Source organism: Protopterus annectens, chromosome 5.part0, assembly GCF_019279795.1.
Source record: "Protopterus annectens isolate FY-2018-M chromosome 5.part0, PAN1.0, whole genome shotgun sequence".
Lineage (NCBI taxonomy): Eukaryota > Metazoa > Chordata > Ceratodontiformes > Protopteridae > Protopterus > Protopterus annectens.
The window spans coordinates 110,565,720-110,590,915 of NC_056735.1; the positions used below are offsets into that span (position 1 = coordinate 110,565,720).

General features: G+C 44.4%; 1 protein-coding gene across 2 annotated transcripts in view; it reads left to right on the forward strand.

Moving 5' to 3' along the window:
• ARL13B (ADP ribosylation factor like GTPase 13B) overlaps positions 1–25,196 on the forward strand; it is a 1,170,737-nt gene that overhangs the window by 126,223 nt on the left and 1,019,318 nt on the right. For both annotated transcript variants that reach the window (XM_044072157.1, XM_044072156.1), the window contains exon 3: positions 14,649–14,719. In XM_044072157.1, the coding sequence (XP_043928092.1) occupies positions 14,649–14,719 (71 nt within the window). The remainder of the gene's footprint in view (positions 1–14,648; positions 14,720–25,196) is intronic.

The window sequence follows — 25,196 nt, forward strand, 5'->3', positions numbered from 1 at the left end:
AAAACCAGTTAAGAAGCAGACACTTTTGAAATGGCTATCACATAATATTTGCCAGTGTTATTTTGCTCTTGACAAGCTTTTACCAGGTCACTTCCGGGCCCATTCTACCAGAACTGCAGCTACCCGAGCATTCCTCAAAGGGGTACAGTCTATGCTGGAAGCAGCTCTTAGGACTTCTGTTCACTCCTTTTCGAGAGAAAAATTGCACAGGACACTAAGGATAATCACAAGGCTTTCTTTAGTTATGTTAGGAACCTGGGTGGGAATTCCCAGATATGCTCAGAATTAGTCCAACATGACAAAAAATACACCGAACCCACAGACATTGCCAACATCCTAGCTGACAGGTTCAGTGCAAACTCCCCCCCCTTCCCCACCAAAAGGGCAAATATCTATCCCAGCAGAGTGCTGCCCCCGTGACATCTCAGATGCTCAGGTAAGAGCCGCCCCCCCCAAAGCAAAAACACAGCATCAATGGGACCAGACAGTGTCCCGGCTGCGTCCTACATGAACTCCAAGAAGAACTAAACCCAAACATAAAACTACTGTTCAATCTCAGCCTTACTACAGGATATGTACCCAAAGAGTGGCATACAGCAACAGTGGTCCCTCTCCACAAAGGTGGTGCCTCAACGGATCCTGGAAACTATCACCCCATAAGCCTGACTAGCTTGGTCTGCAAAGCTATGGAAAGGATCATCATGGACCTCATAAATAAAGATATTGGGGACCTACAGACACTGGATCCTACCCAGTTCTGCTTTGTTAAGGGCAGATCCTGCCTCTTAAACCTGGTCGATTTCTTTGAAACAGTCACCAAGGCCATTGACAAGGGGAAGGTGGTCCACACAGCCAACCTGGACCTCGCAAAAGCCTTCGATACAATACCCCACTCGGGCATTATAGATAAGCTCACCAGCTTAAATATAACCCCCTATGTCACTAGATGGGTTGCAAACTGGCTCAAGGACAGAACCCACATGGTTAGAATTGCTAGAGCCATGTCAGACTCCAAACCAGTTACAAGTGGCATCCCACAAGGCTCAGTCCTGGGACCTCTCTTGTTCGGTATATATTTCTCGGAGGTACAGGCCAACACGGAAGGACTGTGGCTGACCAAGTTCGCAGATGACTGCAAACTGGGCACCATAATCAACTCTCCAGCCGACACAAGCATCCTCCAAAAGGGCCTCATAGAAACAGACAACTGGTGCCAGAGCCATGGCCTCAAGCTAAACGCCAAAAAGTGTATAGTCATTCCCTTCGGCAAAAACAAAGTGTCCACAAATTACCACATAAATGGTAATCCATTAAGTATGGAAGAAGTAATTAGGGACCTGGGGACCCAAGTTGATAGCAATCTCTCATTCGACAACCACGTGGCCAAAGTGGTTAGAAAATCATTTTATATAGCCCACCTAATCATGAAGGGATTCACATCTAGATCAGGGGAGGTCATCGTGCCTCTTTACTCATCCCTCATCAGGCCCATAATTGAGTACAATGCCCCTTTTGGGATGTACCTTACCAGACACCTGCAGCAACTGGAAAGACCCCAAAAGTACCTCACCAAGAGGATCAAAGGGCTCAAACAGATGCCATATGCTGCCCAGTTAAAGAAACTCCAGCTCTACTCAGTGGCATACCGCCTGCTCAGAGGCGATCTGTGCCTGACGTATAAAGCCATGTCCAACCCGGAATTAATGGACATGCTGCACCTCAGAAAATCCAAATCCCATCGAGCTACGCGCTCGAGAGACTTGAACCTCATCACTGAAATAAATAGGACACGCTAGAGGGACAGATTCATAACCAAGAGGCTCCCTTCACTCTGGAATAAAATCCCAGTCCAGGTTAGGCAGAGTCCCTCATTGACTCTCTTCAAGAGGAATCTTGATGAGTGGATGGGAGATCATAGATTTACTCCGGGTATCACTTCTGTGTCACTGATAGACAGATGCACAGTATACTAACCTCGAAAAAGGGCATAGCAAAATTCATTTTAAAATGGGTGGCGAAAGCCAAACACACTCTGGCTAGGCTTGTAAATGCCCTAGGGCAGATAGCCTAGTATGAACCTATGAACCTATAAAGTAGTACAACTTGGGTGCAGCCTGTAGGGCCAGGGCAAGGTTTGGCTCTGCTGGCCTGCAAGGTCTGCTCTCCCATCCATCCACTAGGAGTCATCCCACTGATCAGAACTGCAACAGTGAGTAGTACAGTTGTGTTAGGAACTTAGAATAAATGTATGTGTTTGAGTAGATTCACTGTTGCCGACTGTATTCACACCCTCTATCCTCCCTTATGATGTTCATCGTGTTTCACTGTTGCAGTCATTACACTTGGGTTATCCTGCTGGCAGGCTACCCGCAGTCGGCCTGAGTTCCAAAGTCTTGGTCTGGCGTCGGTTGCTGTCGCCTCTTCCCTGACGTCAGTGCGCCAGGGGTATAAAAGTTGCAACCGACGCCATTTTCTCCAGTCTTTCTTGCCGCGCGGTGCCCGAAGCAAAAGCAGTTCGCAAGTGCCGGTTGGCAGACTCCTGAGATTTTCAAAATTGAGTTTCAGAACCAAAGTCTTCAATTAAGCTAAGTACCCCGTTGGGGAAACTTTTTCTTGCTCCAGACTGATGTCAGCAAACGTTAATAATTGTATTTCTTGTGGGAAGCAAATACCTCATAAGGACTTTCACTCTTACTGTATTCCTTGCCTAGGCCCTGACCACGACGTTACCAGTTGTCGGTTTTGTGCTAGATTCAATAAACGCACTATTAAACATCTGTTTGATTTTGCTTTACATTATTTTGGCCGAAGGTTTAATTACATAATGCCGTCGGAACAACTGACGACCAGAATTTATAAAAAAACGCAAAGACAAAGAAAAGGACAGGCATCCGAGGTCCAAAACCAATGATGAAGCCTCTTCTAGGCCACTCGCCGGTTCTCAGTGAGGCGCTTTCGCAGCCCCTGACACCCGCTACCTCAGAGCCACAGGCCGTGACCGACAGCCACGTGGAGACACTGAGGCCGTGGAAACTCAAGGTATTGGGCCTACGAAAACTATTCCGTCAGATGGGTCCGGAGCCGCTGAGCAGGCACCGGCTTCTGAGGGTGTTTTTAGACCTTCACAGCTTTCAATTAAGCCCACTACAGCAGCAAAGGCAAAGTCAAAAACTCCATTAAAGACAAGGAAACAAGTGCAGCATTCTCCAGAACAGTCATCCATGCCAAAGAAACAGATGCTTAAAATGGCCGAAGACCTAATTACTTTGATCAGGGGTTCCCATCCCCCTGCTGACAAAAGGCCTAGGCAAGACACTGACTATGATTCCTCTGACCAAATTTCCATTTCCTCTGATTCCTCTTCTGATCAGGGATATTCTCTCCCTCCCTATGAGGACTCTGATGCCGAAGAGTCTATACCTTCAGCCTCTCCGCCTGAGGATTATTCTTTTGGGGAAACCCTGCACAACATGAGGAGCATTTCCATTGGGAGAGCCAGGATTATTCTGAATCCAAGAAAAGGCTCAGAGACTTCCTTTTATTGCCTCAGCACAGGCCCCTGGCTATTCCCCCTGTGCTTGGTATTGTTCATGATGTTTTCTCTGAATCCAGTCTGTCTCCAGATTCTTTACCCCCTGCACCAGTCAAGCCAGACAGGTACTACAGGGTCCCTGACTCTCATAAATGTCTTTACAAAAACCCCGCTGCAGAATTAGAAACTATTTCACAGGGTCCTAAAGGGGTTAAGTCTTCCACTGCTAAAACTCCTGTCCCCTCGGATAGAGATTCCAGAGCTCTGGACAGATGCGGGAAAAAAGTTTACACTTCTGCTACTTTAGCTGTAAGGGCTTTAAACTGCCAGTTTCACATGCTTAAATATCAACAGTACCTCATGTCATTGTTAAAACAGAAAATGGTTTCAAATTCAGAAAGTCCTGACAGTAAGGAAATGCAGGATTTATTGCATGCAGTTGAACAAGTGGGAAAGCATACTCTGCAATGTGGATGTTCTTCATTCCACATTGCTGCAGTCCTAACAATTGGGTAGTCCGCTGTCCCAGTCGGCCCGAATACCAAAGTATATGGCTGACGTCGGTCAAGGCGCATTAGTCTGACGTCAGGACGTCAGGGTACTAATGCGCATGACCGACGCCATTTCCTCAGTCTTTTTTGCCGCATGGTCCGATGCAGAAGCAGTTTTGCGAGTGCAGGTTGGCGTTCTGAAATTTTCTGAAGTCGGAGTTTCAGACCGAATCAAAGTTGGCTAAGTACCCGTTGGGGAATATTTTGTTTTTTTCTTGCCTCAGTATTTAACCGGATGTCAGAAAAAGTGAATAACTGTATTTCTTGTGGGAAACAGATACCTCATAGGGATTACCATACCTTGTGTATACCTTGTTTAGGGCCTGAGCACGACGTTGTTGGATGCCGCGCTTGTGCTAGATTTAACAAACGCACTATTAAGAGAAGGTTAGACTGTGCCAGGTTAGTTTTTGGGAAGCGTTGTAATTATAAAATGCCGCCGGATGCTCCGGCATCCAAAAGCGCAAGGACAAAGCAGCAAAGCCTAGATTGGAAGAACCGACAGTCCCGGACGCCGGTTCTTTAGAAGGCTCAGTGGAGCCGGAGGTTCTGCCAGGAGTTTCTTTGGAGTCTCAGGAGAGACCTTACTGTTACAGGATGTGTCCTCTCAGGAGGTAGGCCAGGCTGAAGGGGCTTCTCAGGTGGCTGTTCTTCCTCTCTTCCTGAGGTGGTTAGAGCCTCCCCTTCTGTTTCCAAGGCTTCTTTGGGAGGCAGGCCAGGTTTAACTTCAGTGGGGTTTCTCCTAGCTCTTCAGGATCTTTGCCTAAGAAACATATGCTTAAAATGGCAGAGGATTTGATTACTATGATTAGAGGTTCTATGCCCCTCCTGATAAGAGGCCTAGGTGGAACCTGAGTTTGAGAGTTTTCAGCAGTGTTCGGAGGCTTCTGAGTCTTCGGCTGAAGACTTGCAGGAGTATCCTCCTTATTCTGATTCTGATGTGGATGATTCTACTCCTTCAGCTTCTCCTCCTGAGGATTTTTCTTTTCAGAGACTCTTCATTCCATGAGGGAGCATTTTAAATGGGAAGGTCAAGATTTCTCTGATTCCAGGAAGAGGCTTAGGGAATTCTTGTTTTACCCCAGCATAGGCCTTTAGCTATACCTCCTGTTCTGAATGTGGTGGAAGATGTTTTGCAGAGGCTTCCTGAACCCTGATTCTTTGCCTCCTGCCCCAGTTAAACCAGGTAGGTACTATAGGGTGCCTGAAGCTCATAAGTATCTTTTAAGAGTCCTAGGGCAGACCCGAAACTGTCTCTCAGGGGCCTAAAGGTGTTAAGGCTTCTGTTGTTAAAAATCCTGTTCCTCCTGATAAAGAGGCAAGGGCTTTGGATAGATGGGGAAAGAAAGTGTATACTTCTTCCACTTTAGCCATGAGGCGTTGAATTGCCAGTTTCACATGTTAAAATATCAAAATGATCTCCTTTCACAATTGAAGTCTAAGGTGGATGCTCTGGAAGGTATTGAGTGTAAAGAGTTGCAGGATTTAGTTCATGTGTCTGAACAGGTGGGTAAGCATTCCTTGCAATGTGGTTTTGTTGCTGTGCAGGCCTCGAGGGTGGCTGCCACTGGTTCTGTTCTTCGTGAGGCACGCCTGGTTGAGGGATCAGAATTTAGCTGAACATGTTAAGACAAGGATTTTGGATGCTCCATTACAGTCTGACGTGTTGTTTGGTTCGCCTGTGGAAGCAGTTTTAAAGAAAATGGAGGACAAGGCTAAGTCTATGCAAACTGTTAAGGATTTTTGCAGGTGCAGCCTCCGAAGTTTAGTAGAAATTGGCCTACTAAGGGATGGACATATCCTGCTTATGATTCCCAGTCTAGGGTAGGTCTAGACGTGGTAGGGCAGAGCTCAAGGTTCTTTAGGCCTAGAACAGGAGTTCACCTGCTCAGACTTCTGGTGAGGGCAGGGGTCAGTCCTTTCGTAAACAGACCCAATGACCTGCCTTTTCAGCTGCCAGTACATTCTCGTCTGGCAGCACCTTTGGGAGGAAGGCTGGCTCTTTTCAAAGAAAATTGGGATTTAATTACCCAAGACAGATGGGTTTTGGATATCATTCACCACGGTTACAGGTTTTATTTCCATACCTTGCCTCCTTTCAAAGGCATGCCAGACATTCCTCCTCTACAAAGAAAAGAGGCTCACAAGCAAATTTCTCTGTTACTCCAAATAGGGGCCATTCAGCCGGTTCCTGTGCCAGAAAGGGGCCTAGGATTTTATTCTCGCCTGTTCCTAGTACCAAAAGAAGGGGAACACGTGGAGACGAATTTTGGATTTATCTATCCTCAACACTTATCTGGACATTCCCAAGTTCAAAATGTTGACGTTACAACAGCTTTTACCTCTGCTGGGCAAAGATCACTGGATGGTAACTTTAGATCTCAAGGAGGCTTACATTCATGTGCCTATCAGACTAAGTTGCAGGAAGTATCTGCGTTTTCGAGCTGGAAATTCCCATTATCAGTTCTCTGCATTGCCCTTTGGCTTATCTACTCCAGAGTATTCACAAAGGTTCTGGCTCCAGTGATAGCTTACTTCAGGCTAAAAGGAATACAAATCTATCCTTACTTGGACGACTGCCTGATTCTGGCTCAAGAAAGGAAGACCGCTTACAGCATTTGGAATATGTGATAGCAGTGCTAAGATGCCTAGGGTATTCTGTGAACGAAATAAAGTCCAGTCTAGTACCCTCTCAAGACATGTGCTTTCTGGGTGTGAGACTGAATACAGCAGCCCAGATGGCCTTTTAACCCCGGACAAACAAAAGAATCTTTCCATTTACTTCCATCAACTATCTCTTCAGTCCGGGCTGACTGCAAGGACAGTCCTTCAAGCCTTAGGGTTCATGGCATCTTGTATTCTGCTGCTTCCCAATGCCAAACTGCATATGAGGAAGCTGCAATGGTATCTCAAAATGTATGGACACAGCACTGCCAGGATTTGGACACTGTCATTCAAATAATACCTTGCATTCAACAGGAATTTTGTGGTGGGCTCAGGAATGTCACCTAAACAAGGGACTCTGTGACCCGCCAGAGGCGAGTCAGATTCTAACGACAGATGCCTCAGACATTGCTTGGGAGCTCATCTAAATGGAAAGTGGATACAAGACAAGTGGCCTGCCAGACTACAGCATCTACATATCAACATGAAGGAGATGTTAGCAGTCCAGTTTGCATTAATGGCTTTCAAGGAGTTCTTCCAGGGCAGGTGTTGATTCTAACAGACAACACAACTGTCATGTGGTACATCAACAAACAAGGGGGAACACATTCTTACCGTTATGCAGGCAAGCAATGATTTTATGGGAGACTGCGCTCAGCTTGCAACTAACTCTTCAGGCAAGGTTTCTGCCGGGAGCACAGAACTCCTTAGCAGATGTGTTAAGCAGACAAATCATGGATCCCCACGAGTGGAAACTGGATCTTCATGTATTTCGAAAATTGACAGTGTCATGGGGAACTCCAGACATAGATCTGTTCGCTTCTCCACTAAACCACCAGCTGCCAAAGTTTTGCTCGACGAGGTTTCATCACACAGCTTGGAAAGTGCATGCTCTTTCTTTCAGTTGGAAAAATCTTCTTGTGTATGCCTTTCCACCTCTGCCTCTTCTCCCAAAGGTGCTCCTAAAGGTCAGACAAGACAAGCCAAGGATGATTTTAATAGCTCCAGATTGGCCTCGCAACACTGGTACCCATTACTGAGGAGTCTGGTAAGGAAGCCTCCATGGCCTTTACCTTGATTCCACACCTGTTGTCTCAGAGGGACGGTCACCTGCTCAATGTCAAGCTTCACTCTCTTCATCTAACAGCCTGGCATATTCTGTTTTGAAACACAGCAGGTCTCAACTTCCTCAACAAGTTTTAAATGTGATTATGGAAGCCAGAAGACCTAGTACAAGGAAAGTGTACGCAGAAAAATGGAAGAGATTTTTATTTTGGAGTGCAGCAAAGAATTTGGAGATTTCTGAGCCTAATTTGAGTGTGGCTCTTCAATATCTTACTGAGTTATTGGACAAAGGTTTGTCTTTCTCTTCCATTAAGATTCATGCTGCAGCAATTTCAGCTCACTATGATTGTGACCCACCATTGTTTTCGCATCCTTTGTTCAAGCAATTTCTTAGAGGGCAAAGAATATAAGACCCCACGTAGAGCTCCTACTCCTGCTTGGGATCTCAATTTTGTGTTGGAGAAACTTACTCTACAACCTTTTGAGCGGCTACTGCTGAATTGAAGTACTTGTCATGGAAGACTGCTTTTTGTTGGCCATTACTTCTGCAAGAAGGGTTTCTGAATTGCAGGCCCTTATGGCGGTAGAGCCTTTTTGATTTTCCATAAGGATAGGGTATCATTACGACTAATCCTTCTTTTATGCCTAAGGTGGTTTCTAGTGTGGCTTTAAACCAAACTATTCATTTGCCTACTTTCTATGCAGATCCCCAAAATAAGGGAAAAGATTTTGCACACTTTAGATGTACACAGGCAGTTGCGTTATTATTTAAGCAGGACTAAGGATTTTAGGCAGTCTCAGCAGTTGTTTGTTTCTTTTGCTTTGAGTTCTCAGGGCAAGCCTGTGTCAAAACAAACTATTTCTAAGTGGATTGGGTTTGCATTGCATTTTGTTATTCCCATCATGGCAAGGAGATTCCAGCTGGGATTAGGCCTCATTCCACTAGGGCTACTGCCACTTCAACAGCATTTCTAAGGGGTGGCAACTAAGGATATTTTGGAGGCAGCTACTTGGAGTTCAGTGCATACTTTCTCTAAGCATTACCACCTTCCTCTCTACTCTAAATCTAGGGCTGGTTTTGCCACAGCTATTTTGCAAGGCATGTTGACAGCTCCTGCTTCTTTATGATATGCCAGCCTCCCTTACCTCTGCTTTGGGATTCTACCCATGTGTTAGGGTTGCAGCAATGTCGAATGAAGTACATATTACAGTGTTGTACCTACCATAAATGTAGGTGTCCGTGGTTCCACATTGCTGCAGTCCAATTTACCTCCCTCCTTCCCCTCTGTGTTTAGGGGTGGTTGTGTGGGTGAGGTTATACTCTTGTAATTTTGTATATATTGTACATATTTTTGGTGCAGGAGTGTTTGGTATTTTTGGTTTTGGCCTTGTCTTTTTAGGGTCTTCTGACATCTGGGGCAAGAAAAGACTGAGGATATGACGTCGGTCATGCGCATTAGTACCCTGACGTCCTGACGTCAGACTAATGCGCCTTGACCGACGTCAGCCATATACTTTGGTATTCGGGCCGACTGGGACAGCGGACTACCCAATTGTTAGGACAGCAGCAATGTGGATCCTCGAACATCTACGTTTATGGTAGGTACAAAACTGTACTTTTTGATTCATTAGAGGCTTCTTGTAGAGCCGCAGTTACAGGCTCTGTTATTTGAAGGCATGCTTGGTTGAAAGAACAAAGTTTACCTGACCATGTTAAAAGTAAAATTATTGGATACTCCACTACAGCATGATACTTTTTGGTGTTAAGGCAGAAGAGGTGTTAAAGAAAATGGAGGATAAAGCAAAATCAATGCAGACAGTGAAATATTTCTTACAGGTTCAACCACCTAGATTTAGCAGAAACTGGCCTTCAAAAAATTAGTCCTTTCCAGTGTCTGACAGGCCACAAAGAGGCAGATACAGATGCCCAAGAGGCAGATCCCAGCCTCAAGGCTCCTACAGACCTAAACAATGGGGTGCTTCAGTCCCCAAGGGAGGGGAAGACAAATCACAACCTTATAGGAGACAGTCCCAATGACTTCCCTCTACAAATGCCAAGCACTTACCTTTTGACAGCATCCCTAGGGGGAAAGCTAGCACTTTTCCCAAAAAATTGGCACATGATCACCCAGGACCAATGGGTGCTGAATATTGTTTCTCAGGGTTACAGGTTCCACTTCCACACGCTTCCAAAATCAAAAGGTATGCCAGACCTGTCACAAAACCAATGGGCAGAGGCACAAAAACAGATTTCTGCTCTTATGGACATGGGAGCTATTCAAAAAGTTCCACAGCAAGAACAGGGACAAGGATTTTACTCAAGGTTTTTCTTACTACCCAAAAAGGGCAAAGCCTGGAGACCAATACTGGACCTGTCAATCCTAAATACTTTCCTGGATGTTCCAAAATTCAAAATGTTAACACTACAGCAACTTCTACCCATGCTGGGCAAGAAGGCTTGGCTAGTTACTTTGGACCTCAAGGAGGTATACCTGCATGTCCCAATCAGACAATCTTGCAGAAGATACCTCAGATTCATAGCAGGCTCAATGCATTACCAATTCTCTGCACTGCCCTTTGGCTTATCTACTGCGCCCAGGGTCTTCACAAAATGCCTGGCACCAGTAATTGTATTTTGCAGACAAAAAAGAATTCAACTATATCCCTACTTGGACGACTGCCTTATTCAAGCAGTCAGCAAGGACATTCTTCTAATCTAAAGCATCTGGCGTTTGTAAAAAGATTACTAATTTGCCTAGGGTACACAGTAAACAAAAAGAAATCAAAACTAGTGCCCTCTCAAGAGATAATATTCCTGGTTGCAAACTTAAATACAACTGCCCAGATGGCTTATCTCACGCCAGACAAACGAAGGCAACTGACTCATTACTTTCAAATGATGGCAACAAAAACCCAGCTCCCTGCAAGAAAAATTCTGCATGCCCTGGGCTTCATGGCATCCTGCATTCTACTAATTCCATATGCAAAACTGCATATGAGGAAACTACAATGGTATCTAAAAAATGTTTGGACTCAGCATTGTCACAGCCTGGAGACAATCATAACTTTAATTCCCTGCCTACAACAGGAGTTTCGATGGTGGTCCCAGGCCTGTCACCACAACAAGGGACAGCCTTTCATCTTACCCACAGCCAGGCAGACAATAACAATGGATGCATCAGATTATGCCTGGGGGGCACATATGGCAGGAAAATGTATTCAGGGCACATGGCCCAAGGAACAAATGCATCTTCACATCAATCAAAAAGAGATGCTAGCTGTACAGAATGCCCTGACAGCTTTCAAGGACCTACTACATCCAGGGCAACTATTAATAAAGACGGACAATACCACAGTTATGTGGTACATAAACAAGCAAGGGGGCATGCATTCCTACCCCCTATGCAGGCAAGCCATGACTTTGTGGAACACAGCACTGACTTATAAAGTACATCTGCAGGCACAATTCCTGCCAGGAACAAAAAATACACTGGTAGACGAACTAAGCAGAAATCTCATGGATCTTCCCGAATGGAAACTAAATCCACAAGTGTTCAGCATGATAACGAGGAAATGGGGATGCCCGGACATAGATCTTTTTGCCTCCCCTCACAATTGCCAAATACAGAAATTTTGCACAAGAACTTATCACTCTCAAGCATGGAAAGCGGATGCTCTATCATTCAGTTGGAAAGGCCTGACAGTCTATGCCTTCCCTCCGATGCCTCTTCTTACCAAGGTGCTACTAAAAGTCAGACAAGAAAGGCCAAAAATGATCCTGATTGCCCCAGACTGGCCACGCCAGCAATGGTACCCAATCCTAAAGAGTTTGTCTGGGCCCAGCTTGGCTTCTACCTCAAATTCCTCATCTTCTGACACAACAAAACAATCAGATTCTGCACAGTCAACTCAGAACCTTAAACCTGGCAGCATGGCAGATAATGTAGCCACTCAGACTGTACCTCTCTCTAAAGCTGTTATGGATGTCATTTTAGAAGCCAGGAAGGCCCAGTACTAGGAAATCCCAGCACTAGGAAATCTTATGCAGAAAAATGGAAGAGTTTGTGCTTGGAACCAGGCACAAGGGCTCAAACCACTTGTCCCTAATATACCTCAGATTTTACAATACCTAACTGAGATGCTGGACAAAGGCTTATCTTTCTCATCTATTAAAATTCATGCCTTGGCCATTTCAGCTCATTACAATATGGAACCTCCTATTTTTTCACATCCTCTACTATGACAGTACCTCATAGGGGCAAAAAATATAAGACCCCCCCCAAGGAGAGCACCAGTACCAACTTGGGACCTCAATTTCATTTTAGAAAAACTCACACTGCCTCCTTTTGAACCAGCCAGCACAGCTGATCTAAAATTTTTATCATGGAAAACTGCTGTGCTCCTAGAAATAACTTCAGCAAGAAGAGTCTCAGAGTTACAGGCATTAATGGCTGTGGAACCTTTCCTCATTTTTCATCAGGACAGGCTCTCTCCAAGAACAAACCCGACATTCATGCCAAAAGTGGTCTCCAATGTGGCCTTAAACCAAACCATTCATTTACCTACGTTCTACCAAAATCCCCAGAATAAAGGGGAGAGACTTCTGCACACTTTGGATATACACACACTTTGGATATACACAGACAGCTACGATTCTACTTGGATAAAACAAAAGCTTTCAGAAAAACTGAGTAACTGTTTGTAGCCTATGCTGCAGGATCACAAGGAAAGCCAATTACAAAGCAGACAGTCTCAAAATGGATAGGACACTGTATCCGCTTCTGTTATGCACAACATGGCAAATCAGTGCCTAAGGACATTAGGCCTCATTCTACCAGAGAAGCAGCCACTTCAGCAGCTTTCCTCAGAGGAGTACCAACCAAAGACATTTTAGAAGCTGCAACCTGGAGCTCAGTGCACACTTTCACCAAGCACTACCACTTGCCTCTCTACTGTAAATCCAGAGTAGGCCTTGCCACTGCAGTTCTGCAGGGCCTGGTAGCCTCGCCAAATCCTATTTAGACCCAGCCGCCCAAACTCAGCTTTGGGATTCTACCCAAGTGTAATGACTGCAACAGTGAAACACGATGAACATAGTACAGTTGTGTACCTACCATAACTGTAGATGTTCGAGTGTATTCACTGTTGCAGTCCAGGTTACCCACCCACCATCCCCCTTTTTTCATTGCTGGGACTTTTCTGTACTTCTCATCTCTATACTACCTATGTGGTGTATTTGCTTGTAGATGAAGGAAATGTTTATAGTAATATATGCATGTTTTTTGGCATAATTCTATCTTTCCAGCCTTCCTATCCGGGGGCACCTGACATCTGGGCCAAGAAAAACTGAAGAAAATGGCATTGGTTGCAACCTTTATACCCCTGACACACTGACATCAGGGAAGAGGTGACCGCAACCGATGCCGGACCAAGACTTTGGAACTCGGGCTGACTGCGGGTCGCCTGCCAGCAGGATAACCCAAGTGTAATGACTGCAACAGTGAATACACTCGAACATCTACATTTATGGTAGGTGCACCACTGTACTTTTTCTGACACCTAGGGTTGGGGAGGATCTCTTCTTCATTCTCTACCTTCCCCATTTATGTCTCTGCTAGGTCCTTTCCCTCCTTGAACTAGCCATCTATACTGATGAGGGAGATGGGGGGGGGGGGAGGGGGCTGTGAGCTGGATCTGTGTAGCCAAGTGCATTTTTCTGTCTGGCCCACCTGTGTTGTAGCACTGGGGCACAGCTCCTGAGCCAGTCAGGACAGGAAAAATTTGATGATGGTATTTGCCACTACCCTTTTTGTACTACTAACATTCCTTTTGTTGCAGTAGTAAGCAGCTGACTGCAGTCACTGGGGGTAGGTTGAGCCCTAGAAGAAGAGCTGACTGGAGGCCACCTACCGGCAGGATATCTCACTGATCAGGGCTACAGCGGTCAATGTGCGCTGAACCTCTACACTTATAGTAAGTTCCTAGGGTTTACTATCATATTGTCGACACACAAAACACATTCTTACCAAAATGTCGGCTAAAACGTTGAGCACGGAATTTCAAGAAGGTCAGACTGTTGCAAACACACATCCTGTGAATCCAACCTTTTTCGACATCCTTAGAATGCAGTCCTACACTGCACAAGACATGACGTGATGATTTTGCAGGGGAGCAATCCCCCCAGCACCCTCCACATTATATATTCAAACTCCAAGATCATACTACAGTGGGGAAGAGGGTAAATTTCCTGATCCCCACTGTACAGTGATCTCTAGTTACATGACTGACTTCATCTGTGTGAATGCACTGTGCATTTGCTGAAACAGAACTCACACAGCTGAAGGATCAGCAACATGGGTCGGCCAACCGTAATTCGAAAGCCCATGGTCGCTGAACCTTCCCCCGGCATTTTAAATGTAAACTGCTCCTAGCACACATACATGTTATATATATGTAAAACATGTTTTATGGTAAGTCTGTACTTTCTGCCATTTCCTAACTCATGTAACCCAAGGGACCCTGTGTGGCCTGAGCATGCATTTGTTAGAGAAGTATGTACAAGACCCTTTGTGCCTCTTATTCTAGTAGCACATGAGCCATCATGATGCCTGACCGATGACTTCGATATGTAGACTGTGAGTGAACTGCTTCAATTTGATTAGCAGGTGATGGTTTTGATCACATTGAGAATGTTTTTCTTTTGAAGTATGCAGATAAATAGCTTGCTTGGAAACTGTTAGAAATGAGTTAAGGTGCAGTCCAGTAAAGCTGCATTTTAGTTTTACACATGACGTAGTTTTAAGGATTCTATGAAAGTGTTGCCTTACTTTTTTCAGGAAGGTGACCCTGGCAATGGTTGGACTTGACAATGCAGGAAAAACTGCAGCAGTTAAAGGAATACAAGGAGGTAAGGAATGGGAGTGTCTTTTCCTTTGTGATTTTGATCTTACACACACTGGATTTATTTTCTTATGTATTGTTTTCCTTCTGTAATCCACTGCTTTGTGCAGTTTCCTTGAATGTATCTTGTCAGTGCAATTTCGCTTTTTTCAACTTTTCACTGCGCCTATCCTAACCTAGAGTTATCACACACGGACCGATCCATTAATTTCCTTCCCTTTGAGGCTTGCAGGAAGAAACTTGGTGCATTCTGCATTACTTTTAAGTGTCTTTTAGTGGACAAAGTTTGAGAAATGAAAATTAAACATTTTGTTAGTCATATTAAAGGAAGAATGATCTCTCTGCTGGATTTAGTCTGGGCTCCAAAGAGTGGCAGCTCGTTAGGAGAGTGCTGGCTGCAGCCTTCAGAAAGTAGGGAACCCAGTGAGTGATATTTGTTCATCCCAAGGCAACAGCTGCAGCTTTTTTTTTTTTGATATTCTTAGTGTTTCACACTCATCACATTTGGGTTATCTGCTTGCAGTAGCCCACAGTCGGCCTGATTAACAAAGTCTTGGGTCCTGCGTCGGTTGCTGTCTCTTCTTCCATGACGTCAGGTAGTCAGGGGTATAAAACATGCAGCCGATGCCATTACATCAGTCTTTCTTGCCGTGTGGTGCCCGAAGCAGAAGCAGTTCGCAAGTGCCGGTCGGCCGACTCCTGAAATTTTCATTTTTGAGTTTCAGAACCGAAGTCTTCAGCTAAAGCTAAGTACCCCATTGGGGAAACTTTTTCTTCCTCTAAACCGATGTCAGTAAAAGTAAATAATTGCATTTCTTGTGGAAAGCAAATACCTCATAAAGATTTTCATTCGTACTGTATATTCCTTGCCTAGGCCCTGACTACAATGTTCCTCCTTGTCAGTTTTGTGCCTTATTTAGACAACAAACTATCCACCGTCGGTATATTTTCACTTTTAAATATTTTGGTGCTCGGTTCAGTTACCCAGATATGTCTTCGGTAAGCCGTCCGACTACCAACATTCCGAAAAAACACAAAGTTAAAGACAGAGACAGGCCGTCTAGGTCCAAAGCTGCCGACGATGCTTCACCTAAGCCAGTCGCCAATTCTCCGGTACTCAGTGAGGTGCTTTCGCAGTCCCTGATACCCACTACTTCAGATTCGCAGGCCTCTACTGAGACCCATTAGGAATCTGGTGTGCCGCGAGATGCTTCAACTGTGGAACCTGCGGATGTGTCTACCTTAGATGGATCCACAGCCGCTGTGCAGGCACCAGCTTCTGAGGGTGTATTCAGGTCTACTGACTTGCATATCAAACCGATGCCATCTTCTTCTTCAAGGACTAAAACTCGAGCCATGCCTAGAAAACCAATGCCCAGACTGCATGGTCAGGCCTCTATGCCTAAAAAAACAAATGATAAGAATGGCTGAAGACCTTGTTACTTTAATCAGGGGAAGCCAACCTTCCCCCTCTAAGAGACCTAGGACTGAGTTTGCTTATGTTACTTCTGACCAGGATTCTGAAATTTCTGTTTCCCCTGATGACCAGGATTTACCGTTATCTACCTATGAGGATTCTGATGCTGAGGACTGTATTCCCGCTGCCCCCCCCTGAGGATTTCTCTTTTGGTGAAACATTACAGTATCAGCAACATATTATTGGATTGCTTAAACAGAAAATGTTGTTGATTCCTGGTTGTGTTGAAAATAAGGATTTACAGGATTTAATGCATTCTGCTGAACAGGTTGGAAAACATACTTTGCAATGTGGTTTTGATTCACTAGAGGCATCTTGCAGGGCTGCTTTCACTGGGTCTGTACTTAAAAGGCATGCTTGGCTTAAGGTGCAATCCTTGCCAGATCATGTTAAAGCTAAATTACTGGATGCTCCCTTAAATCAGGACCACCTGTTTGGCAACAAGGCAGAAGTTGTTCTTAAAAAGATGGAGGAAAAAGCTAAATCTATGCAAACTAAGATTTTTTACAAATGCAACCTCCAAGATTTAGTAGGCATTGGCCTTCTAAGAACTGGTCCTTTCCAGCCTCTTCCAGGCCTTCTCAGTCCAAACCCAGATCCAGCAGATCACCCAATTTTCAGTCCCAGGGTACACACAGGACTAAGCAGTGGGGGGCTCCCACTTCCAAATCAGGGGGTAGTAAGACTCCCCCCTGTAGTAAACTGTCTCAATGACTTAACTTTAAAACTTCCAAGCACTTCTCAACTGACTGCCCCTTTGGGGGAAAGATTGCTCTGCAAGCAAAAAACTGGGAACTCATTACCCAGGACAAATGGGTTTTAAATATAGTTTCCCAAGAATACAGATTTCACTTCCACACGTTACCAACCCCAAACGGTTGGCCAGATCTACCCCCAAATCAGTGGGCAGAGGCTCAAAAGCAAGTACTCTTTCTCTTAATCATAAAGGCTATTCAAGCTGTACCAGAAGAGGAAAAGGGACAAGGTTTCTACTCAAGACTTTTCCTGGTACCCAGAAAAGACAACTCATGGCGTCCTATCCTAGACCTGTTCACCTTAAACACTTTTTTGGTGATTCCAAAATTCAAGGTGCTAACTCTTCACCAGTTGCTTCCTGTGCTAAACAAAGATACCTGGTTGGCAACACTCGATTTAAAGGAAACATACCTGCACATCCCAATCAGGGAATTTTGCAGAAGATACCTACGCTTCAAAGCAGGCTACATGCACCATCAGTTCTCTGCACTGCCCTTTGGTTTATCTACTGCACCCAGGGTATTCACAAAGTGCCTAGCTCCAGTCATTGCATTTTTCAGGCAAAGAAGTATTCAGATATACCCATACCTGGATGATTGTCTAATTCAGGCAGAAAGCCAGGACATACTTTTGAATCATCTGGCTTTTGTAAAAGGGTGCTAACTTTTCTGGGGTACACCATAAACAAAAATAAATCACACCTGGATCCCTGTCAACAAGTTATATTCCTGGGTGCAAGCTTGAATCCAACTTTCCAGATGGCTTTCTTCATGCCAGAGAAACGGATTCATTTGACAACCTACTTCAAACTAGTGGCCACAAAACCCTGCTATCTGCAAGGCAAATACTGCAAGCCTTGGGGTTCATGGCCTACTGCATTCTTCTAATTCCATATGCAAGACTGCATATGAGGAAACTACAGTGGTATCTAAAAAGTCTATGTTGTCAACATTCTCAGGATCTAGAAGCAATGATTCCTATCATACCTTGCCTATGGTTAGAGTTCCTTTGGTGGGCAGAGGCCTGCCACCAAAACAAGGTTCACTCTACCCCCCTGCCGCTCAAACCCTAACAGACGCATCAGACTATGCATGGGGGCTTACCTGGCAGGGAAGTGCATTCAGAGTAAATGGAACCCAAGTCAAATGCACCTGCATATCAATCAAAAAGAAATGTTAGCTGTACAGAATGTTCTGACAGCCTTCAAGGACCACATTCTTCCAGGACAATTAATGGTAAAGATGGAAAACACCACTGTTACGTGGTACATGAACAAGCAGGGGGGACCCATTCTTACTCCCTCTGCAAACTAGCCATGGCACTGTGGAACACAGCCTTGAGCTACCAAGTGCATTTACAGCCTCAATTCCTGCCAGGAAAACTAAATACACTGTCAGACGGACTAAGCAGAAACCTCATGGACCCACACAAGTGGAAACTGGAACCAAAGACTTTCAACATGTTGACAAACAAATGGAGCCCGGATATAGACCTGTTTGCCTCCCCCCAGAACTACCAGTTGGACAAAGTTTGCACAAGGACTCCCCACAAACAAGCTTGGAAAGTGGATGCTCTGTCCTTCAGCTGGAAAAACTTATCAGTTTATGCCTTTCCTCCTCTGCCTCTCCAAAGTACTACTAAAGATCATCAGGACAAACCAAGGACGATATTGATTGCACCAGACTGGCCACGCCAACACTGGTACCCCCACTTGCGCAGTGTGTCACTGTTGGCTCCATGGCACCTGCCTCAGACCCCTACCCTGTTGCCTCAGCAGGAGAACCAGACTCTGCTCCCTCAGCTTCAAACCCTGAACCTAGCAGCCTGGCTAATTACCTAACCTCTTCTTTACCATCCCTCAGTAAACAAGTGATGGATATCATTTTAGAGGCAAGGAGGAGTACTAGAAAATCTTATGCTGAAAAATGGAAAAATTCTGTAGCTGCTACTTGGAGTTCTGTACATTCTTTCACCAAGCATTACCATTTGCCAATTTTCTCTAAACCCAGAGCTGGCTTTGCCACTGCAGTCTTTCAGGGCCTTTTAGCTGGTCCTAATGCTATCTAAATTCCTCCTCCCATCCTTAGCTTTGGGGATCTACCAAAATGTGATGACTGCAGCAGTGAAACATGAAGAACATAGTACAGTTGTGTACACTTACCATAAATGTAGATGTTCAAGTGTATTCACTGTTGCAGTCCTGGTTACCCTCCCTCCAGCCCCCTGACTTCTTTTGGCTATACCTCTACTTTCCCTTACTATGCTCAAAAGCGTTTTGGTATATTTGCTTTTTTGTTGAAGGTATATCCTTGTGTGTGTGTATGTATGTATGTATGTATATATATATATATATGTGTGTGTGTATTTTATTACTTCCCATTAAGGGGGCACCACCTGTCATCTGGGGCAAGAAAAACTGATGTAATGGCGTCGGCTGCATGTTTTATACCCCTGACTACCTGACGTCACGGAAGAAGAGACAGCAACTGATGCAGGACCCAAGATTTTGTTAATCAGACCGACTGAGGGCTACTGGTTCATAGGTTGGTACTAGGCTATCAGCCTAGCCATAACAATTCCCTGGCTATTTCTTCCCACATTATTTACTTTCCTGGACCCCTGTCTAGCAGGGCGACTGATGTGATCCCTGGGGTGAATTCCCTTTCTCCCATCCAATCGTCAAGGTTCCTCTTGAAGAGGTCCAAAGAGGCACTCTGCTTGACATGTATGGGTAATCTATTCCAGAGTCTGGGGAGTCTCTGGGTCAGGAACCTATCCCTCCAGCATGTTTTGTTTATTGTGATGACAAGGTTTAGATCCCTGGAGCATGTAGCTCTGAGGGATTGGGATTTCTTTAAGTGTAGCATGTCCAGCAGCTCTGGGTTTGACATGGCCTTGTATGTTAAGCAGAGATCGCCTCCGAGTAGATGATTTGCGACAGAGTATAGCTGGAGTTTTTACGTCAGCATAGGGCATCTGCTTTAGGCCTGTGATTCTTTTAGTGAGGTATTTCTGAGGCCTTTCCAGTTGCAGATGTCTTGAGAGGTACATACCAAATGGGGCGTTGTATTCTATAATGGGTCTAATGAGGGATGAGTACAGTGGGACAATGACCTCCTTTTTTCTGGATGAAAAGCCCTTCGTGATGAGGTGTGCCACATGGAAGGATTTCCTGACTGTTGTGGCGATGTGGTTATCGAAGGTGAGACCACTGTCCACCTGTGTCCCTAAGTCTCTTATCACACTTTCTGTGTTTAGTGTACTGCCACCTATATGGTAATTCATGGATACATGTTTTTTCCCAAAGGGATAACAATACATTTCTTGGCATTGAGCTTGAGCCCATGGCTCTGGCACCAAGCATCTGTTTCTGTAAGGCCCTTTTGTAGAGTATCCACATCATTTGGAGATTCAATAATGGCTCCCAGTTTGCAGTCATCTGCAAACTTTGTTAGCCAGAGTCCCTTAGTGTTGACCTGTACTTCAGAGAAGTAGATGCCAAACAAGAGCGCCCCAGGACTGAACCCTGAGGTACTCCACTTGTCACTTGTCTGGAGCTGGATTTGGAGTCGGCTACTTTTACAGTGTGGGTTCTATCAGTAAGCCATTTAGCAACCCATTGGGTGACATAGGGATTAATGCCCAACTTAGTAAGTTTATCTATGATTCCAGAGTGGGGGATGGTGTCAAAGGCCTTGGCAAGGTCTAGATAGGCTGTGTGGACCACCTTACCCTTGTCCATGGCTCTGGAGACTGATTCAAAGAAGTCAATCAGGTTCAGGAGACAAGATCGGCCCCTCACAAACCCAAACTGGGTGGGGTCCAGTGTTGGAAGGTTGCCAATGTCTTTGTTTATAAGTTCCATGATAATACGCTCCGTGGCCTTGCAGATAAGGCTTGTCAGACTGATGGGACGGTAGTTTCTGGGATCCAAGGTGGATCCCCCCTTGTGGATTGGGATAACTGTAGCTCTGCGCCACTCAGTGGGCACGAAACCTGAGGTGATAACCCAAATGTGATGATTACAACAGTGCATACACTCTATCATCTACATTTATGGTAAATGTACACAACTGTACTTTCCTTCTGACTATCCCTGAGGAGCAGAGGTCTGTAGCAAGGTCAAGTAGTATTGGAGCCCACAATTCTTACAGTTATCGCTATCTGAAATATTCTGATTCCCTCAACTACTGTCTTTTAGTGCCTTAAAGTCGATCCTTTACCTTTAGATTTCAAAAGCCTGGAACATGCTAATTGGTCATTGTAGATAGTTGTCATGTACCTGTGGCAGTCCTTACTCCTTCCCTCCCTCCTCAACCTTCTATTATTTCTCCCTTGCCTGCTTCTTGGTAGAGTTATTACATTTTATAATTTTTCACCACTAGGTGGCAGCATATATCCACTCCCCATAATTCTAGCCCAATCTAATAGCCATATCAAATAGCATTCCCAGTGCTGTTTAGTTTTTTTATCCAGCATAATTTTCTCTGTATTCTCTATGCTCCAGTATTTCTTTCCAGTATAATTTCCCTCTACTCTCTGTGCCATAGTGCTTGGACAACCAAGTGCCTTCCTTACTGAGTTTCGGTCAACTTTAAAAATCTGAGCTCTCACTTACCAAACAGTTCTCTGTGTAGCTCCGTGGCATTGTTAGAGTCTGTGTCACTGATTATTATTTTTTTTTTTTGGGGGGGGGGGGTTGATCTTTACCTCCTCCTCCTCCTCACTCTACTAGTTGTCCTTATTGATGATCAATTAAAATTCAACATTCATCTTCAAACAAATATAAAGAAAACCCACCAAAAACTAGGCATGCTTTATCATCTCAACTGCTATCTTACTCCCTCAACCAAATATGTCCTTTCTACCAGCTTTCTTATTCCCTCCCTCATGTACGGTGCCCCCTTCCTTACTAATCTTCAATCCGGTCTAAAGACAAAGCTAGCTACCTGCTATAACAAAATCTCAGAGTTTGCCACCGGAGTCAGATCCTCCACTGTAATGCCCTCCACAAATTAAATTGGCTTGAACCGCCCAACTCTCTCTCTCTCCTTCATCCAACTTACTAATGCACATAAACTCATCTTTAAACCCTTTCTCTACCCATCCCTTGCCTCCACTCTTAAAATGCGCCAACCTGATAGACTACTCAGGTCAGACTACTCAGGTCTACCAATCAGAATCTGCTCGAAGTATACAAACCTGCATGCACTCCAGGCAAACACCTGCTATCCTTCTCCCTAGAACAACTTTGGAATTTGCTTCCACCACAAATTCGTACCACCAGTAACCACTCTACCTTCAAGACCTTACTACATTCCTACCTCTTGTCTCACTGGGAATGCTCATGCTCTCACCCCTCCTGACTTTCTCTCCACTTTTCCCTACCTCTCTTCTTTATTCCCATTCTCTCAGTCAACTATAACCTTGATCCATACCACATATTATCCACGTACTATTTATTTTCCACCTTACCTCCTCATATATCTACACTCCTTACATCCTCCGTATGCTGCTACACTCGCTTCATGTATCACCCTGAATTACCTTTTTCTCTTGCTAGAGCATGTTACACCATTGTATGTTAAGAAGTCTTCAATTTCATTGTATATTATTATGTTTTAAAACTATGTAATATTTTTTTGTTGTCATATTTCTAACTTTAACCATGTTGGAGCCTTTCTCCCCTAGAAGCTATTGAAAATGGGCTCAGTTGGCCCAATGGACTATCCTGGTAAACAAACTGTAAATAAATAAAGCCCATTGGTGTCTGGCAGAGCGAAGGATTCGTGCTGGGAGCCGTTACTGAGCTGCTTCCAGTAGTCCAAGATGCAGAATGTCATTCTTTTAGCCTTTGTTTGCTTACTGTGTGACTCCAAGCAAGTCACTTCATTAGACAGAGCCACTGAAAAGGGACTACTGTGTCCAGTGGGGCTTATCTGGTTAACTAACAAGCAAATCCTGGTCTACATGGAATAAAGTCATTGTGTTGCATTTTGTGCGCTTGGAAGCAATGTGCAAAAAATAAATATACAAATGTTTCCTGACTAAGGAACTTTCCTTAGTCTTTTTGGTTACATGCTGAGTTGTTGCGCTGCCTGTTCATCCCCCACCCCACCGCATATTCTTTAGTCATTCCTACTTTAGAATATTTATGGCAGCAGTTTGCGGCCATCTTAGGTTCATAGGTAGGTCCTAGGCTATTGGCCCTAGGGCCTATACAAGCCTAGCCAAAAAGGTACCCTGGCTTTTGCCACCCAAGAAAATTATTTTCCTGTGCCCCTGTCAAGCAGAACCACAGAATTGATCCCGGGGGTGAATTTCCTATTACCCATCCAATCATCAAGATTTTTCTTGAAGAGTGCTAATGAGGAGCTCTGTTTGACATAGATAGGTAGTCTATTCAAGAGTATGGGAAGTCTGTGGGACAGAGATCTATCCCTCCAGCATGTTCTGTTTATTGTGGTGACAAGGTTTAGGTCCCTAGAACGTGTAACTCGGAGGGATTGGGATTTCTTTAAGTGGAGCATGTCCAACAGCTCTGGGTTTGACATAGCTTTGTATGTTAGGCAAAGATCGCCTCTGAGTAGGCGATATGCGAAGGAGTAAAGCTGGAGTTTTTTGAGATGGTCTGCGTAAGGCATCTGTTTGAGGCCAGTAATCCTCTTTGTGAGGTATTTTTGTCTTCTGTGTTGATGGATTCAGAAACTGACACATTATTTTGTATTTTTCACGGGCTTAACTTGCAGTTAGTTACATCCCGATGTATGAATGGTTTCTATCTCTGCTATTACTTTCATGGTAGCAGCATTCCAGCTATAGATACAGCACTTAAAATTACGTCAGATTGAACAGTGCTTGAATAAGAAGGCCAGAAGTACACACTTGTAATGTATGTTCTGCTGTATGGAAAATGTACCCAACAGGATTAGCAAAAGGATGTGATAGGACTGGTCCATCACAGTCCATGGCTCATCACGTTGGGTGGCCTCTCGTAAGAGTAGCTATCCTAAGAAATTTAATTTATTGACATATGTTTACCGGGAAAATCCGGCTGGGCCGTAATCTATTTTCAGCAGGTGCCTGGGGAGAAAAGCTCCAACATTTTAAATGAAAGCAAAACAGCAGAGCATAACAAATATAAACACTGCATATGGATTATCATTTTCACAACTACAATATAAGTTGTAGAGTTTTTTCTTTTTTAAAGTACAGTGTGAAATAATACAGAGAAATTAATTAATTAGATTGTTTAGTACGAGAATTAAACTTGAATTGTTTACGTTAGAAGATGTGAATAGAGAGAGAGAGACAGAAGCAAAGGTGAGATAAGTATGGAAGTATGTGAATTCAAAAGAGAGAAAAAGAGACGGTGGTTATTTGAGAAAATGAGGCTGATGATCTGCAAGAATCTTCATTGGGCTTTACCATGCATTCCCAATAAGTTTCTACCCTAGTATTTTAAGTATGATTAACCCATAGCCCTTTGTAATATCAGTATGAATTTCCCAGAGGCTGGCAGATATTTACATGTTATCCCATCCCATAAGGAGCAAGGTGCCAGTCCAGGAGTGAACTTTTGTCTTTCCATCCACTTATCCCGATTACACTTGAGTAGAGTAAAGGACATACTTTGCTTTACGCAGAGAGGAAGATTTTTCCTGAGAAATGGTATATCTTTCCGCCAGCATGCTCTATTTATGTTGCAAAAGAGATTAAGATCTATTGAATGATTGATCTGAAGTAGGGACTTCATTTGTCAGCAACCTGTGGGTCTTGGATCCGATATCGGATCCGAGCCGGCAGTTATTTATACAGCAATGGATCCGAGCTCCTAGCTCCTCCCCTCACCCATAATCCCCTGCCAACCCCAATTGACCTCAGATCTAGTTTGCCGCTTTTAGAGAGACAGCTGGATTGCAGAGCTCCTGGCTACTTCAGATAAGTGTTTATAAAAACTTGTTTTAAAAAACAGAAAATCTTCCTGTTTAATTTGAGTGTGTGTTTAGGTTCCCTTTAGTTAAATTTTACCTCTTTTAATTTTATTTTTTAGTATTCCTCCCCTCGCTGGTCGTAGAGTGTGTGTGTTGTTTGTGTGTTGGGGCCTGGTGTGTGTGTGTAGTCTTTTCTTTAGAAAATGTCAGAGGCCCCAAAGCCCATCTTTTCTAAGTGCACCGAGTGTGGCCATAAGCTTTCACCGGCGGATGGCCACACTCAGTGCGTTCGGTGCCTTGGGGTTGAACACCTGTCC